This window comes from Papio anubis, chromosome 5, assembly GCF_008728515.1.
Source record: "Papio anubis isolate 15944 chromosome 5, Panubis1.0, whole genome shotgun sequence".
In the NCBI taxonomy this organism is placed as follows: Eukaryota; Metazoa; Chordata; class Mammalia; order Primates; family Cercopithecidae; genus Papio; species Papio anubis.
In genome coordinates this window covers 37,767,448-37,786,617 of record NC_044980.1, presented here as the reverse complement: position 1 = coordinate 37,786,617, position 19,170 = coordinate 37,767,448, and the positions used below count along the sequence as shown (strand labels likewise).

At 33.0% G+C, this 19,170-nt stretch overlaps 1 protein-coding gene across 10 annotated transcripts in view; it reads left to right on the top strand.

Annotated features, from left to right (window-relative positions):
* RICTOR (RPTOR independent companion of MTOR complex 2) overlaps positions 1 to 19,170 on the top strand; it is a 128,943-nt gene that overhangs the window by 102,281 nt on the left and 7,492 nt on the right. For 8 of the 10 annotated variants that reach the window (XM_021939311.2, XM_021939315.1, XM_021939316.2 and 5 more), the window contains 19 exons: positions 656 to 821; positions 1,114 to 1,215; positions 1,334 to 1,380; positions 3,387 to 3,522; positions 3,939 to 4,138; positions 4,592 to 4,718; positions 5,090 to 5,254; positions 5,401 to 5,477; positions 6,244 to 6,322; positions 8,293 to 8,402; positions 9,153 to 9,240; positions 10,450 to 10,542; positions 10,924 to 11,030; positions 11,592 to 11,821; positions 13,218 to 14,226; positions 14,714 to 14,785; positions 16,726 to 16,903; positions 17,612 to 17,696; positions 18,441 to 18,674. In XM_021939311.2, coding sequence (XP_021795003.1) covers positions 656 to 821; positions 1,114 to 1,215; positions 1,334 to 1,380; positions 3,387 to 3,522; positions 3,939 to 4,138; positions 4,592 to 4,718; positions 5,090 to 5,254; positions 5,401 to 5,477; positions 6,244 to 6,322; positions 8,293 to 8,402; positions 9,153 to 9,240; positions 10,450 to 10,542; positions 10,924 to 11,030; positions 11,592 to 11,821; positions 13,218 to 14,226; positions 14,714 to 14,785; positions 16,726 to 16,903; positions 17,612 to 17,696; positions 18,441 to 18,674 — 3,305 coding nt within the window. The other 2 variants (XM_003899598.5, XM_021939318.2) reach the window with 2 other exon arrangements.

The window sequence follows — 19,170 nt, the reverse complement described above, 5'->3', positions numbered from 1 at the left end:
AGCTCAATAAGCTTTCTTTATTAATAAATACTTGCCAGTCAGCACATCCCAATGTTTAAAAATTCTACTTACTAGAAATTCTGAAGGTGAGAGTTGCTACCATATTCTTCAAAATGGCACTTTTATGTACCACAAAGAATTAAATATAGTTTATAAAAATACACCATTTACAATTACAGACCAGTGGTGGAAAATAGAGACTGTTCAGTTGATACTGGGATCATTGATTATCCATATGGGAGTACAGTGAAATTATTTCAACCTCATATCATAAACAAAAATAAGTTTCAGGTGGATTAAGGATTTATATGTGAAAAGCAAAGCTTTAAAAAAAACTTTGATAAGAAAATATAGAAAACCAGGTTTCTGACCTTGTAGGAGTTCCTAAAACCAATATACAAAAAATACCTACCACCATAGAAGAAAAGTATAATAAGTACATGTTCAATTGAGTCTAAATAATCAGTGTGTCTTTATATAAATCAGTAGTATTGTTTATTTTTTGTCTTTGTCTCTCCAAATTTGATGAAATAATTTACTTTATCAATAATAATTTCTAGCCTTGAACTTACGTAAGCTTTAATAATTTACCAAGGTAATCTTTTAAATTATGTTGGTCTTGCTACTGTATTCATTGAATTGTTTTTCTCATTAGGCGAGCCAGTGCAGCCTTGAACTGTTTAAAACGCTTCCATGAAATGAAGAAACGAGGACCTAAGCCTTATAGTCTTCATTTAGACCACATTATTCAGAAAGCAATTGCAACACACCAGAAACGGGATCAGTATCTCCGAGTGCAGAAAGATATATTTGTTCTTAAGGTGCTGACATGAAATCATGATTTTCAGCTTAAACACAACATCTTAATTCCTTAACCATTGGATTTTAGTATCCATGTATTTGAGTTTGCACTTTTCTTCATGCATATGAATTTTCAGATGGCTTCTGAGTTTTATAATTTAGAGATGGGTTTTTATAACTTTAAAGTTAAAAAAAAACCTTGATGTATCCTTAAATGGAAAAACTGCCTTTCAGTTTTTCAAATTTGAACTTAGTTTTCTGATACGAGGACGGTTTGCCTTAATTTTTCTTATTACTTTCTGATGATTTTAGGATACAGAGGAAGCTCTTTTAATTAACCTTAGAGACAGCCAAGTTCTTCAACATAAAGAGAATCTTGAATGGAATTGGAATCTTATAGGGACCATTCTTAAGGTATGAAAAGATACTTCATGGCAATGGCTTGTCTTTAATTTTATTATTAATTATAACATAATTACATGTTTGAGAATTGATAAGTACATATGTAATATAACATATTATGTTTTTCTAGTGGCCAAATGTAAATCTAAGAAACTATAAAGATGAACAGTTACACAGGTATGTAAGAACTATTTTGCATTTAAATTTAAAGAACTTAAATATGGATATTAGGCCTAATGCCTGCTAAAATATGTAATAATTTTAAAGACATATACATACATTTTAACAATGTCTCTGCAGTAGATACATTCATATATTTTTTAATATAGTCTTATTTTATAACCAAAACATATTAGCAAATTCTTTTTCTAGTTGTTTACATTCTGCTTTTAGTTTTGGAATAGATAAAGTAGTTGAGATAAAAGTTTTTCGAATTGGGGTAATATCAACTGTGTAGTGGGTCTTAGCCCTAACATATAAGGATGATATAATAAGGACTTATATTTTTAATATACAGCTTTTATTCCTGTTTGACTTTGGAATTATCCATTATAACTGCTGTTTACTTTCTCCTTAACCACACCTTCCATAACTCGTGCAGATGTTTGTAGCGTGAAGAGCACTTGAAGCTACTATGCTGTTCTTCATTATACCCGTATGTTCTTACTCCTGAGTTTAGACTAACCAGCTATTACTACTGATCTCAGAAAGAGGTCCTTAGTATGTTCAAGAAATTCATGTCATTAACATTATTATTTGATTGCATTCTCTATTCATGATATGTAACCTAATACCTATAAAAGTTTTAAGAAATATAGATAATTTGTAAATTGCACTGAAATAAAAAAGCATAGTACTAACTTTTTATATTCCTTGAGAACACAGATGATGTCTTACTCAACTTTGTTTTCTCAGCTCCTGGATTGGACACCTCTATTGGATTGAATTGTAGTGCACTACATTGAACTGAACTAAATTCAATAGAAGCTTAGAACATAATGTTGAAAGATATAATGTTAAAAGATCATAAATTATGTTTATAAATTCATTGGCCTAAATTGCAACTTTTGTGCTTGACCTTTTGCCTAATTGTGAAAAACCGGCCGGGCGCGGTGGCTCACGCCTGTAATCCCAGCACTTTGGGAGGCCGAGGCGGGCGGATCACAAGGTCAGGAGATCGAGACCACGGTGAAACCTCCCTCGCCTCTACTAAAAAAATACAAAAAATTAGCCGGGCGCTGCCAGGGCTTCGTAGTCCCAGCTACCGGGAGGCTGAGGCAGAATGGCGTGGAACCCGAGGCGGAGCTGCAGTGAGCCGAGATCGCGCCACTGCACTCCAGCCTGGGCGACAGAGCGAGACTCTGTCTCAAAAAAAAAAACCAACAATATCATAGTGTAGTATCTTACAATTATCTTAACAATAGGACATTTTTGAGCCATGGGACAAAGTTCTTCATGAATACAATAGAAGAAAATTTAAGTTCAGGTGACATCCTCATTTATCCAGTTTTATATTCTAGCTACATTAAATCTTCATTCATCCGGCCAGCATCTTTCTTCTACTTTATTTCTTCTAACCATCTCACCATAAAATTCTTACTCCACAGAGATATTTTTTAAAATGAAGGTTTTTTTGTTTGTTTGGTTTTTGGGGTTTTTTTTTTTTTGGTATGAAATGCTGCTATAAATAACGCCTGAGACTGGATAATTTCTATAAAGGAAAGAGATTTAATTGACTCACAATTCCACATGGCTAGGGAGGCCTCAGGAAACATAATTGTAGCAGAAGGGGAAGCAAACATATCCTTCTTCATATGGCAGCAGGAGAGGGAAGTACAGAGCATAGGGGGAAAAGCTGCTGATGAAACCATCAGATGTGAGAACTCACTCACTGTCACGAGAACAGCTTGAGGGTAACCGCCCCCATAATCTTATCTCCTCTCATGAGGTCCCTTTCATGACATGTGGGGATTATGGGAACTACCGTTCAAGGTGAGATTTGGGTGGGGGCACAGCCAAATCATATCATGTACCAAACACTTTTAATACATCTCTTGCCATTTATCCCAATGGGTCAGACCCAAAACATATTCTGAAAGCCTTATTATGTCATGAGCAAAGGTTAAGATTCTAAAATAATTGCTTCATTTCTTACCTTGTTGCTACTTGTGTTTTGATTTTAGGTTTGTACGAAGACTACTTTATTTTTACAAGCCCAGCAGTAAATTATATGCCAACCTGGATCTGGATTTTGCCAAGGCCAAACAGCTCACAGTTGTAGGTTGCCAGTTTACAGAATTTCTTCTTGAATCTGAAGAGGTGAGCATTCTGAATATTTTCCAGAGCAAATGTTTTCTATTGAATTTACTTCCCTTCCCCTCCCTCTGTTTCCACCTTCTGTTTTGCTTTCATTTCTGAATATGCATAAGCTGTATTTGGAAACATAGGAAATGATCCCAGACCTAGAGTTGAATCCGGACTTAGTCACTAGTTGTGAGACTGGGCAAGTTATCTGCCCTCTGGAAGACCTGGTTTACTCTTCCGTAAAATGGAGAATAATATCATCTCCATGCAGCATTGTGTTGAAGCAGATTAAAAAACAGCAGGTACTCACTGATTGATAGCTGCTATTGGTAACTTCATCATTATTAAGTTTTTGTACTTGATTGAAGTCGATTTTCTAATTACAGATTTTGAATGCTTTTCTCACAGTATCACAATGTATTTACTTTTAGGATGGGCAAGGTTACTTAGAAGATCTAGTAAAGGATATTGTTCAGTGGCTCAATGCTTCCTCTGGAATGAAACCTGAAAGAAGTCTTCAAAATAATGGTTTATTGACCACCCTTAGTCAACACTACTTTTTATTTATTGGAACACTTTCTTGCCACCCTCATGGAGTTAAAATGCTGGAAAAATGCAGTGTATTTCAATGGTGAGCATTCCTAAATTTTGTTGCAATATATACATAAACTTTATTTTTAATGTAGTTAGATATGGTATGCTTTTTAGTCTGTGTACATGTGTTTGGTTAAGTTTTGTTTTAAATTAGCATTATCTTTGGTTTAATATTCTTTTTTACATGATACTTGTTATTAAATGCTTTCTTTCCAAAAAGCGTGTTTATATTAGGAATTTTTAAAATATACATTGAACTGTCTTTATGCTCTTCCCACTCCAGCATTCAAAATAGTAACTATGTGTGATGATTGATATGTTCATTGATTGTGGTAATTTTCACAATGTATGTGTATATCAAATCAAGTTGTACACCTTGAATAATACAATTTTTATTTGTCATTTATACTTCAGTAAAGCTGGAAAAAATATTTGTTTAATGCATCAATATAGTAATTTCTTTTAACCTTTCTTCTTATTTTTTTTTAAGTCTCCTTAATCTTTGCTCCTTGAAAAACCAAGATCACTTGCTAAAACTTACTGTTTCCAGCTTGGACTATAGCAGAGATGGATTGGCTAGAGTCATCCTTTCCAAAATTTTAACTGCAGCTACTGATGTAAGTATAATATAGCCAGTAAAACTATTTCTATAAACAATTAATTTGCTACTTTATGAATTTTGGGCTAAGTAAAATTAATTTTAAATTCTAAGAATATGATATGGAAATTGAGTTTACTTTAAAATTTTAGTTTCTCCAAGGAACTCCATATAGTACTCATATTTTTATATCACAGAGAAGCTGCTAGATAGAAAGGGAAGTATTTTATTTTACAAGAACCACAAAAGTATTCGTATCAAGGGCTAGACCACCAATTCCAGTCATTCTTCCCTTTTCAAGTAGCAGGACTCTCCCAAAATAAAATCAAATTGGTTATTTATGGTGAAGGATTTTTTTTTTTTTTTAAATGTATTCATTTATCTTTATAGGCCTGCAGGCTCTATGCAACAAAACATTTAAGGGTATTATTGAGAGCTAATGTTGAATTCTTTAATAATTGGGGAATTGAGTTGTTAGTGACCCAGCTACATGATAAAAACAAAACGATTTCTTCTGAAGCTCTTGATATCCTCGATGAAGCATGTGAAGACAAGGTAAATGTTCATTTTTTATAATTTAATACTTAAATTTTTTTGAAATACTCATTTGACAGTTTTGTAAAAGTATATAATAGGCATTTTGGAACTAAAAAATTTTCTATTTTTGTGCAATTATTAAAAATAATGATAATCTCTTTTAGGCCAATCTTCATGCTCTCATTCAGATGAAACCAGCTTTATCCCACCTTGGAGACAAGGGTTTGCTTCTCCTCCTGAGGTAAATTTTAAGTAAATTTTCAGTTATGTTTTTTTGTTGTGTTCTTTGGCAGTGTATATTAAAGATAAATTCAAATCCAAATAGGAAGTACCCTAAAGAGTTTACCTTTTAACATCTGAAATAAACCTATTTTAGACCTTGTACATCCTTTAATATTGAAACATTGTCTTTTCATTGTTTTGGGTTTTTTTGTTTTGTTTTTTTAATTGGTCTGTTCGTACTTTTCATGACATTTTCCTTTTTTTTTTTTTTTGAGACAGAGCCTCACTTTGTTATTCAGGCTAGAGTGCAATGGTCCAATCTTGGCTCAATGCAACATTTACTGCCTCCCAAGTTCAAGTGATTCTCCTGCCTCAGCCTCCTGAGTAACTGGGACTAAAGGCTCACGCCACCACACCCAGCTGATTTCTTGTATTTTTAGTAGAGACAGAGTTTCACCATGTTGGCCAGGCTGGTCTCAAACTCTTGACCTCAGGTGATCCACTCACCTTGGCCTCCCACAGTGCTGGAATTACAGGCCTGAGCCACCGTGCCTGGCTGACATTTTCTTTATTGTGATTGGGTTCTTGTGTTGTTGCAAAGATTGTGAACATTTATTTGTAATTGAAGTTATAATAAATTATAGTTGACCTTTTAGTTTTATGAAGAAACTGTTCCTATAGTCTTTTAGCTCCTTATACTTTTTAAAATTTTAATTATTTTAGCTTCTTAAGACACTTTTTTTGCCAGACTCAATGTTAAAACTATTGCTTGTTTTAATTTGCAGATTTCTCTCCATTCCAAAAGGGTTTTCCTATCTGAATGAAAGAGGTTATGTAGCAAAACAATTGGAAAAGTGGCACAAGGTAACTTCTTATTTGAATAAGGTTGAATTTGTGTGTTTTTATCTTCTGAAATTGATTCGTGAATTTAGAAGGATGCTTTTTTATATCACTGTTTTGAAATTAATAAGGTTAAATATTTAAACATCCATATCAAGTTATCAAGTTGAGTCCTAAATTCTGCATAAGTGCTAGTATTTATAGTTATACGTTTTTTTAAACTACAGTTATTTATTTTATTCTGAACTGTTGACTGCATTCATTCTATTGAAATTTGACTTTCAACTCATTTGATTTTATAATCTAATTTGTTGGCCCTATTTATCATTGCTTTCATTCTTGGGTCCCTTAATATAACCTACAACTTTACTAGTGCTCTTTTAAGCTAAAATTAAAATAATTTTTTTAAATGAAGGGAGATTGAAATACCGAGATATAAACATTTAATTAAATTTTATTTTAGGATACTACTTTACCTAAATCTGAGAATGAACTTCTTGCTGTCATAGGGAAACCTGATAAGAAGGGAGTAGTTTGACGATATGAAACAACTGTTCTAGCTTTTCTTTAGCTGGTGATTGCTGCGGCTTCATTATTTTGTTTGAAGTAGTATAAGTCATCAAAGCATCTTGGAAACCCATGGTCAGAATGATCTTTACCAATATAAATGATTTTTAGATTTTTCATCATTTCGGATCAGTTATCCTTATCCTATTTTCTCTTTTTTGTTAACATAGTTACAGATTCTTTTATAGTGTCTGTATTGAACCATATTTCATAAGAGATACTCCTAAATGGACTAAAACTTTGAAGCATACAACTTAAGGCATGAAGTCTTTTAGTATTTGATGAATTATAGAACTGAGACAAGGTGTGATAGGTTTGTTTCCTAGAAGATATTTAAATCATCATAATAAAATTTATTATACAAATCATAGCAGTAGAAAATTGCTTAGAATATTGGTACAGTGCTTACAAATAGTAAGCATAAAGTATTTAAGAGCTATAACAAACTCATATGCAAGGTATAAGGGGGGAACACAGAGGAGAGATTAATGATTGAGCTTTAGGGATTATCAAAAGAAATGTTGGATAGGCGCAGTAGATGTGATACTTGAAATGGTCTTGAGGAGTAAATAGGCAAATAAATTACAAGAAGGGTATCCACAGAAGGAGCAGAATAAAGCTGTATAGATTATTGGAACATTATAGACTTATGAAGAAAGTCATATTCCAATGTAGTTGGAACTAAGATAAGTGTGGAGTGGCAAGATGAGGCTGGAATGGTAAATTAAAGCTAGATTGTAAAAGGCCTCTTAAGCCATATTATATCATCCTAAGGGATTTCAATTGTATATGTAGTGGGGAATCCTTAACAGCTTTTAAGGAGTTATGAGTTGCACTTTAGTAATCTGACAGGTTGCAGTGGAGAGGCGGAATTTTGATCATTGAAGGGAAAGTCTAGGAATATTGACACGAGTTTAGAAACAAGAATTGATGAGTGCCTGAACTTCACTGGTAGTTAGATTGAATAGATAAGGACACATTTTCTGGGCATTTTCAAAATAAGATGGACAGAATTTATGGGCTGATTGAATACAGTAAATAAGAGGTCCAACTTGGCTCATAAGATTTCTAATTTAATGAGTGAATATATAATGGATCACTATTAAGAGATCACATTTATAAAAAGTGGTTTGCTAAGATTAGGATAATGAATTTTCAGTATGTTGAACTGGCATTGCCTGTGCGATGACCAAGTGATGGCTTAAAAATGTGGATCTGGAGCTCAGATTTGTGAGGAAGATAGCAGATATGGGGGTCATTAGTATGTAGTAGTCGTTGAAACCTGAGCCGAAAGCTTATGGGTATGATAGAACATTTGCATTCATAATACCTTGATCTGTCTACCCTTTGCTAAGTATCTGACATATTTTAAATTTAGTGACTGTCATTGTGATACTACGTGCAATTAAAACAATATTATCTTCTAGGAATATAACTCAAAATATGTTGACTTGATTGAGGAACAACTCAATGAAGCACTTACTACTTATCGGAAGCCTGTTGATGGTGATAACTATGTTCGTCGGAGTAACCAAAGGTGTGTACCCAGTGCTAGTTCTCAGTTACCAGATTTAAAACCAGTTCATCATAAATTGTTTTTAACATTTCTGAGTTTTTGTACATTCTGTTTCTTACATGATATAGGAAGAATCTTAACGTGCAGCGTTAATTGCTCAAAAATTCAGTGGCATTCATAGCATGTTGAATATCCTTACTGATAACGCATTCAGATATACTCCATGCTGGCACCCCAGTATGTATCTCTAGCCCTAGATTCTCTTACCAGTACTTTGAGATCTGATAAACTGTTACAGGTTGAACATCACTTATCCAAAATGCTTGAGTCCAGAAATGTTTCACATTTCAGATTTTTTCAGATTTTGGAATATTTGCATATATATAACGAGGTATCTTGGGAATGGTACCCAAGTCTAAACATGAAATTAATCTGTTTCATGTACAACTTATACACGTAGCCTAAACATAATTTTATGCAGTAAGTAATTTTGTGTGTGAAATAGTTCGCGTTAAATACTAATGTGTGGAATTTTCCACTTACAGTGTCATGTCAGCACTTAAAATGTTTTGGATTTTGAATCATTTTGGATTAGGGATGCTCAGCCTGTATTTTACCTGAGAAATCCTCATTCCTTCTTACTTTCATATTTTTATTTATGCTGGAGAGTTGTATCTAATTTTATTTATCAAATACTTATTAATATTCTTTTGTTCTGATTAGCATATTTAAATTATCCAGGAGATATAATAATCGTCTTTATTATACTAGATTACAGCGTCCTCATGTCTACCTGCCTATTCACCTTTATGGACAACTAGTACACCATAAAACAGGTTGCCATTTGTTGGAAGTACAGGTAAAAACATAATTCATTTATTTTAAGTAGCTACAATAGTAAAAAAACAAAATCTTAACATTGCTAAAATATTACCTTTGCAAAAAGTTCTCAGTAGCCTTAATATCAGTGGTGTAATTGCTTTTAAATTCATCTATTTTGTAATTGACTTAGGCATTCTATATTTATTAACCTGAGAAATATTAATGGCCTTGCAGTGCATTAACTGACTTGTGTATGACCTTTTGAATAACTAACTTGTTATGTAGAGTAAGCAGTCCAATGAAGGTCTGAGTTCTTTCCTTACAGTTTATTGGAGAAATTCAGATCTCCAAAAACTTACTGAAAAACTGAGTTTTTCTTCCACTCATTGGGAAGTTAAACTGAACCTGATACAGATTAAGTTATCCTTGTTGAGCAGTAAATTGAAAGTTGCTGGTTGTGAGCACATTTTATTCTCATGTACTTCATGGAATGTAACAAGCATAGGCAAGCAGTTCTTTGAGTTATAATATGTACACCGCATTTATGGTTCTGAATATGTCATGCAACTGTTTTCAATAAATGTAACTTTTCTCTTATTTTAGAAATAGTTACAGGAATATTTGTTTATGAGACAGAATAATAGTTATTTAACAATTTAGTTCCTTTTTGTATCAGTGTTCATCTCAGGAGCACAAAGTTTTACATAAATGTACTCTCTAGTTTCGTGTGTTTTTATATTATGTCTGTGAAAACTATTAGGACAGGTATTTTCATATTAACATTTGAAAATTTCACTAAAAATTTAAATGATTTTCTCAGTGTTACTACTTACATAGTATGATAAAACCTAAGCACTAATTTACTTTCTGTTTTAAAGAATAAGTATGATTGTTTAGTAATACTAAGTGTCAAGTACTTTGGTAAGCACTGTATGTGCAATAATTTATTAAATCCTGAAACCTTATGATGCAAATGTTATTATCACTCTTCTAAATATTAGGAAATCAAAGGGTGGGGAGATGAAGTAACTTGCCCAAGGCCATGCAGTTAATAAGTGATAATTCTAGAATGTGAATTCAGAACCCCTGCCCTAATGCTGCTTCTCAAGAAATTTTACATAAAATTATTTAGAATTTTAAGTATGCAAAAATGACAAAAAGCAAACCTTATATAGGTTTTATGATGCAATAAGAAAATAAATACATAAATATTTTATTACTCATGCTATTTTTTTTATTTCTCCAGAATATTATTACAGAACTCTGTCGTAATGTTCGTACACCAGATTTGGATAAATGGGAAGAAATTAAAAAACTGAAAGCATCTCTTTGGGCCTTGGTTTGTAATAAACACTTCTGTAAGATCTTTGCAATTTTTAGATTTTTCAGGTTTTTTTTTTTTCATTTATACTAAATAGATAAATATTATTTTCTTTGGAACTTCTTCTTAGATTAATATTCAAGACTGGATTGTTCCTGCCAATTTAAGTATTATCTCTATGTTGAAGAATAGATGGTTGAACTATTAGTTTCGTGACTTTTGTTTTGTTGCTAAGACAACTAGAATTAATTCATGCCTAATGTTTTTTACTTGAGGAGGCTTTTCCATTTTTTTCTCTCTCAGAGATGAGGTTAAATTTGTTTCTTGGTAGCTTTCCAAATCTTTTGAAAGAGTTACTCTTGTAAATATATTTGATGTAAGTGATTTCTTTTCTTTCAGGGAAATATCGGCTCATCAAATTGGGGTCTCAATTTGCTACAGGAAGAAAACGTGATTCCAGATATACTAAAACTTGCAAAACAGTGTGAAGTTCTCTCCATCAGAGGGTAGGTCATTTAACTCAGAAATCTTTCTAATGTAGACATTGTTATTCACAAATGGATGTTAGGGAAAAGTATTTTATGATTAAGTGCAGTGCATAACTGTTAATCCACTGAAAGTTCTAATGATACAAGATTATTAACTGTATTAAGTTAAACATAAACGAACTCCTTGTTTACTATTATAATTTGATTTTTATTATGATATTGAAGTTTACCTTGTAGGTAACAGGTAAGGCATAGTGTTATACAGATATTCCAGTAGTCTAGTTGCCCAGCTGTTCCAGATTTATACTAGAAAAGCTAATATATATCTTTTTTGCTCATATTGCATTGTGTTCTTTTTATTTTGTTGTAATTACTGTATTGGGAAGGTTTGCTTGTTTTTTATTGCTGCTAGTTTATTCCTAACTAGTTTTAATAAGTTTTTTTTTTTTTTCCACAAACGAAACCATTTTGGTGGGTTTTAGAGAAAGTTCAAAGTACATACAGCAAATGAATCTGTGATTGCTTTAAGAAATCTCAGCTTGGAATTATAACTGTTTTTACTGCATCTTTTATATACAGGACCTGTGTATATGTACTTGGGCTCATAGCTAAAACCAAACAAGGCTGTGATATTCTAAAATGTCACAACTGGGATGCTGTGAGACATAGTCGCAAACATCTGTGGCCAGTGGTTCCAGATGATGTGGAACAACTCTGTAATGAACTTTCATCTATTCCAAGCACTCTAAGTTTGAACTCAGAGTCAACCAGCTCTAGACATAATAGTGAAAGTGAATCTGTGCCATCGAGTGAGTATCCTGACAGGTTCATTTAAAGTTAGCAAATGTTAATATTTATATTTGAATTTTAAAATTTAAATGTATTTGTTACATTCCTAATTTGCTTTTGTCTAAGATAATTTTTTGGCAATAATAGCCTCTTGGAGAATGTATATCTTTTCATAACACAGAGTATAATCACCAGCTTACATTGTTCTCTCTCCTTCTTAGTAGCTTTTGAGAATTCCTACAAAGTTATGTAATAAGCCATGTGCCAGAAGAACCAGTCCTCCTTTTTTCGGGAGAAAAGAAACAAATATAATAAGTATTTATTTATCTACCTTCTTTATTTAATCTTTTTACTCATTTTTCAGATACCGAGATTGTTGAGCCAGAATATATTTTTAACAGATATTACATTCACATCTTCATTTTTGAGAGAAGCACTAAATTTTAAAATAGTGAAATTGTTAATAGAGTAGCAAAAATAGTTATACATAAAATGATTTGTGGTTTTAAGTCCTGTGCTAAGTGGTGTTAGGTGTACAAAATTTAAGGCATGGTTCTTCCTTTTAAGAAGATAGTGTCAGATTTATCAGACTGTGTATTTCACCAAATCTGAGATGCCATGAATTATGAAATGTACCAATATTTTATGTACCACAAAAGAAGAAGAAAAAGTGCTGCCTGTTAAACTAGGATATACTACTATTGCAAGATGCGTTCTGACTTTAGAATCAGATTCTGTGTAAAAATAGAAGAGATTAAATGTGAAAAGTGTGCATCTTACAATTGACAAAATATAGAAATGGCAATGCAGTATGCAAGTTCACTTAGGATTTTCTTTTACTTTCTTTCAAAATATATTTGAAAGAGTTTATAATTATTCAACAGAGAAGTTAAAAATAAAAGAAAAATCCTATTAGATGTCATTAGGCACTCACTTGGGTTGCATCTTCTAGTAGAGTTGGGCACTAAATTTAATGAGTTTCTTAGTATCTAAGGTAAAATGGGAAATAAACATAATTTAAACATGAATTTAAAATGTTATCACTTGGTTCTCTGTAAGTATATTTTAAGATTGGGAATTCATTTCTTACAAGATGAATTTCTCCTGCCTATAGTAATTTAAAGATGAACTACCAGGAATCTGTAGTAACTGAGTAAGCATCCTTGGTCAAGTCCCCTTTTTCCCTTTAATTTCATCATGAATATTCTCATAAATTACATAATTTTACTTTTATTCAAGTCCAAACTCTGGGTTTCAAGAAGGATATTTTCATGTAGCTGAATGGTTTAACCCTTTATTTTTAAATTTTTTCCTCTAGATGACTAAAAAAATATTTCCTGAAATGTGATGTCACTAGTAGTTACCATGAATTTGTTATTTTTTATGTGTTTTTATTAATTGATCCTTCAATCATAGGTATGTTCATATTGGAGGATGACCGGTTTGGCAGCAGCTCTACTAGTACATTTTTCCTTGATATCAACGAAGATACAGAGCCAGCATATTATGACCGATCTGGACCCATAAAGGATAAAAATTCGTTCCCTTTCTTTGCTTCTAGTAAACTTGTGAAGAATCGTATCTTAAATTCACTTACTTTGCCTAACAAAAAACATCGTAGTAGCAGTGATCCAAAAGGAGGAAAACTGTCATCTGAAAGTAAGACAAGCAACAGGCGAATCAGAACACTTACGGAGCCCAGCGTTGATTTTAATCATAGTGATGATTTTACACCCACATCCACTGCACAGAAAACATTACAATTAGAGACTTCATTTATGGGGAATAAGCACATTGAAGACACTGGTAGTACACCAAGCATTGGAGAAAATGACTTAAAATTCACCAAGAACTTTGGTGCAGAGAATCACAGAGAAAATACAAGCCGAGAGAGGTTAGTAGTAGAAAGTTCAACAAGCTCACATATGAAGATGCGTAGCCAAAGTTTTAATACAGACACTACAACAAGTGGCATAAGTTCAATGAGCTCAAGTCCTTCACGAGAGACAGTAGGTGTAGATGCTACAACTATGGACACAGACTGTGGAAGCATGAGTACTGTGGTAAGTACTAAAACTGTTAAGACAAGCCACTATTTGACGCCACAGTCTAACCATCTGTCTCTCTCCAAATCAAATTCGGTGTCCCTGGTGCCTCCAGGTTCTTCTCATACGCTTCCTAGAAGAGCACAGTCCCTTAAGGCACCCTCTATTGCTACAATTAAAAGTCTAGCAGATTGTAACTTTAGTTACACAAGTTCTAGAGATGCTTTTGGCTATGCTACACTGAAAAGACTACAGCAACAAAGAATGCATCCATCCTTATCTCACTCTGAAGCTTTGGCATCTCCAGCAAAAGATGTGCTATTTACTGATACCATCACCATGAAGGCCAACAGTTTTGAGTCCCGATTAACACCAAGCAGGTGAGCAAATACATGTTTAGAAGTGACCAACCCTGTCTCTACTAAAAATACAAAAAATTAGCCGGGCCTGGTGGCGGGTGCCTGTAGTCCCAGCGACTCCGGAGGCTGAGGCAGGAGAATGGCCGTGACCCTGAGAGGCGGAGCTTGCCGTGAGCTGAGATCGCGCCACTGCACTCCAGCCTGGGCGACAGAGCAAGACTCCGTCTCAAAAAAAAAAAGAAGTGACCAATAATGGTTGCATTTTAACAGATTTAAATACAAAACATTAGCCAGGTTTTTTTAACACTACATAAGCCTCATAACTGACCTATTATAATTGTTTACTATGGTAGGCTATAAGCTCCTTGTTACCCGATATGACTTGAAATAGATTCTTGCAGCTGCGAGGGGGGAAGAAAATCCTATAGGCCCTGAAAATAAACACACATGCTTTGCAAAGGACATACAAGTCACAAGCTTTTTTTTATTTATTTCTCGCTTCTGCAAGGATCGATTTTAAAAAGAAGCATGTCGGGGGAATCAGGAGCTTAAGACCTACAATAACAAACAACCTTTTCAGGTAGGTCAATTTAAGGCTCCACAAGTTGACCTCTTTATTATTTTTTTAAAAAGATAACTGAAAATTGCAGTCAAATTATTTTCACTTTAGGTAGCTCTGATTATTAAATAGGAACCTAATAAACACTAAATGAATTACTTGATCCTCATGACTCAGCAGGGATTTCTATACCATATTTAGATTATATCAAGCTAGTCAAAGTGAATAGTTTAGATTTTACTTTTAAAAGATACACATTATTTGTTGCAAAAAAGTTTTGTACCTATAATTTTTGTGATTGGACCAAATGCTTCTAAACAGCTTTCCTTAGTTTTAAATTATTCATTTACATTTATTTAAGTGGATTAATATATGTCAACTACTTATATGTCAACAATGTATGTTAGAATACTGTAGCACATATTAAGCACTCAATAAAAGTTAGCTATTATTTTTATCATCATTGGTTGTTATTTAATGTAATCCATCTAGCCCTTACATTATTCTTAATAACATTAAGCAGTTTTGTTTTAATAATACTTAACACATTTAATAGAGGTTTTCCTGGTAGCAGATGACAAATTATGTACCCTTGTAGGATTTAAGAAATGGTGCAGCAATGTCTCATCTATCTGGAACTCACTAGCTTTCACAGCCTTGTCCAGGACAAAGCCAGGGAAACTTCTCAACAGCTCACTGCAGTAAATCTATGCAGTAAAGTTCATGAATTTCAAAAATTCCTAAGCCTCAGTTACCTTATCTGGTGGAGATTGCACTAGATCAGTGGTTTTAAGCTTTTGTATTGTTGTTTTTTAAGCAGAGAAATTCCTTTTCCACATAAAGATTTATATGGAAACCCAATAGGTAGAACAGATAAAAAGGGAGCTATACTGGTTGAAATAGGAATTGGGAAGGGGAATTATCCAATAATTGTTTTCCTCCCACTCCAGTAATCTTTGAAGAGTTTTATGGAATCAAAGAAATGTAACAGATTACAGTTTGAAAGACTGTTTTTTGGGGTGAAAATTAGGAGCTTGGTTTTTGCTATGATAATCTTAATAGCTACTATTTAGAAAGCGTTTATTTTGTGTGTTTTACAAAATAATTCTTTGATTTAATATTAGGCTTTGATTTAATATTAGGCTGCATTCATACATTTTAAAGACTTGGTTTTCCAAATAAAAATATCTTCATATAAATGTATATAAATGTGGAACCTTGCATAGTGCCTTGTATGTATACAGCAGATGCCAAGTAAATATTTTAGCGTGTCTGTTGCATAAGAATCTGTATGAGAAAGATGTATCTTATGGAAATATCAGTGTATCATATTTGTTATGGAATCTCTAGTAGTAAGGAGTATGTTGTGGAAATATCAGTACATTGTGGAAATATCAGTGCTTTATACCAGGATATCTCTTGTCATAAATGACCATTTTTCTCTTGTGTCTGTCTTGTGTGCTACATAAATCTTATGTTGATAATGAAGGCATTAAGGTAATTATCACACAAATAATGATATATAATTGATCCTATTTTTTACAAATATAATATTAAATAGAGTTAATACACATATCCTTAATTACATAAATGCCAAATCTAGTAGTCTCAAGTGATTATGAAGATAGTCCTTGGACCATGCTCTTGACTACTGAGGTCAGTTTCTTTTTTTACTTCTAGATGTTGAAAGTTACTCTAATTGCTCACCTTTTCACCTTTACCTGAGCGACCGTAACAATTGTTTTTGGTAACAGTCAACATTACTGATGACCTTTTACATAGCAGTCTATAACAGCTAATATTTTAAAGTGTTTATGTGTTCCCAGTAAACAAGATGACACTGCTTAATACATGACTAGCTGCTTGTCTTTTATGAAGGTAGGAATATATGTTATTTCTTCATATGATTAAAATAACAGGTCAAGAAACTAATACAAGTGGTTTTTTTTATGGTTTTATAGGTTCATGAAAGCCTTAAGTTATGCATCATTGGATAAAGAAGATTTATTGAGTCCTATTAATCAAAATACCCTGCAACGATCCTCCTCAGTGCGGTCCATGGTGTCCAGTGCCACATACGGGGGTTCAGATGATTACATCGGTCTTGCTCTCCCGGTGGATATAAATGATATATTCCAGGTATCATCATACATTTTATTGTTTTCCTATGAGTTGGTTTCCTGTTTTTTCATGTTCTATAACTGCTTACTAGAAGTCATAATTTAGAGTGGGCACTAGTTTGGGGCAGCATGATTTTTAAGACTGTTTTGTTTAAAGAAACTTTAAGATTAAAATTATTTTACCTTTTTCAACTACTCTGTACTCTTTTATTTAGTCCTTAGAACATTATCCTTCCCTCTCTTTCCATATTAAATCAGTATCTCATTTGATTACTTTATCCATAGAAATTTATGTAGAAATTTGTGAAATTTCTAACTTTTTTTTTAGTCACTTTTAACTTATACTTCATTTTAAAATCCTCCTTCCTATTTATCCCATGAAAGGTAGCCACATGTGGTACCCAGTAATTTAAGGTGACCCTAATCCCAGGAGATGCCCACAGATCTCTAGAAGGTATATAGTACTAAAGAACACATTTTTCTTAGAAGTTTAAAGACATTTTAGATAAACACTAAAATAATTATTTTAATGTCCATTTACTCACTAAGAATATAATAAAGACTTTTTGGGTTACTTTGTTAAATTTTGGTAGTTGAACCTTCAGTAAATTTGATTATAGGTTCATATGCTATATCTATTTTAATTGTATTTTGTTTAATTTTGCTGATTTTCATAAAGTGGGCTTATTTTTATAGCAGGACTTACCATGGTTTATATCTTTTTTAGGTAAAGGATATTCCCTATTTTCAGACAAAAAACATACCGCCACATGATGATCGAGGTGCAAGAGCATTTGCCCATGATGCAGGAGGTAATGCATTGTGCTTTGTACTTGTGAGATGCCTCTTTATATTCAAAAGAAAACTCTTAGTTCTTTCTAGTAGGATAACACTAAAAATTTAGGAAGACTCTCTTTTGGATCAACTTTAAAATTATACCAAAACAATTGTTAAAGTCAGCTTAAAATTAAACCACATTTGTGTGTGTGTGTGAGGGACTTAACATTGTTTTCAGTGAAGTACTCAACCTTTCAAGGAAATAAAAACCAAATTAGTTGTTTCTGTTTTTTAAAAGTAGCACATGAACAATGTGTAACACAAATCCTCATAGATCCAGGAAATAGCTGTTTGTTTAGAGTAAGGAGAGATAGAAATGTACTTATAAAATACACGATCTTTGTTATGAACTGTTATATTTTAATATGTAAATATAAGCCACAGGTTTTATAGCTTTATGATTTTGATGACTTTTTAAACAGATGCCTCTTTATACTTAGAATTATTACATATCTTTAGGCAAATATTGAAGATAGTTGAAATGATGCATTATATAATCTCAGTTTTTCCATTTTGTATTTAAAACTCTATATTAAAATAACAAACATCTGCTGGCTTTCCTTATTTTTATAATTTAAGGCAAATTATTCTTTTTTTCTTTCCAGTTAGATTTTTAGTCATAAAATGTGCTTTAGCTTTTTTAAAAATTTCACATAATTTAAGGTACCTTGAAAAGTACTATCTTTATTGGATTATGTTTTATATCTACTTATGCACAGGTCTTCCATCTGGAACTGGAGGTCTTGTAAAAAATTCTTTTCACTTGCTACGACAGCAGATGAGTCTTACGGAAATAATGAATTCAATCCATTCAGATGCCTCTCTGTTTTTAGAAAGTACAGAAGACACTGGACTACAGGAACATACAGATGATAACTGCCTTTATTGTGTCTGTATTGAAATTCTGGGTTTCCAGCCCAGCAACCAACTAAGTGCAATATGTAGTCATTCAGGTAAGTGATCATGTCCTTTGAGGTAAATCCACTTGAATTTGAATCTGACTTGTGGCTTTAGCCACAAGTCATCTCCCAGCCCTATTAATCATATATACCCTCTTGCTCCATTCTCACTATCTCAGCCTTAGTTCAGTCACTTAGCTTCTCCCTATTGGAGTTGTTAGTATTTTAGCCTCTAATTTTGGTCTCTTCCAATTCATCTTTCATACTATATCCTGGAATTAATCTGTGTGCAATTCTTTAATGGCTATTCATTCTTAACACACAAGACACTGTGTCATCTGTCTAGTGATCTTTTTCACCTTCCTCCTTTCCTGCAGTTGACGTATCTTTACTAACTGACCTGAAGTTTTTGAACAAATTTTTAGGCATGAAAAACATATTTTCCCTGCTGTCCTCTCTTTGCTCTTTACCCTGCCTACACATACGTGGTCTATTTGGCAAGTCCACCTCATCCTACATGTCAGCATTATTTGGCCTGTGAAGTCTTCTC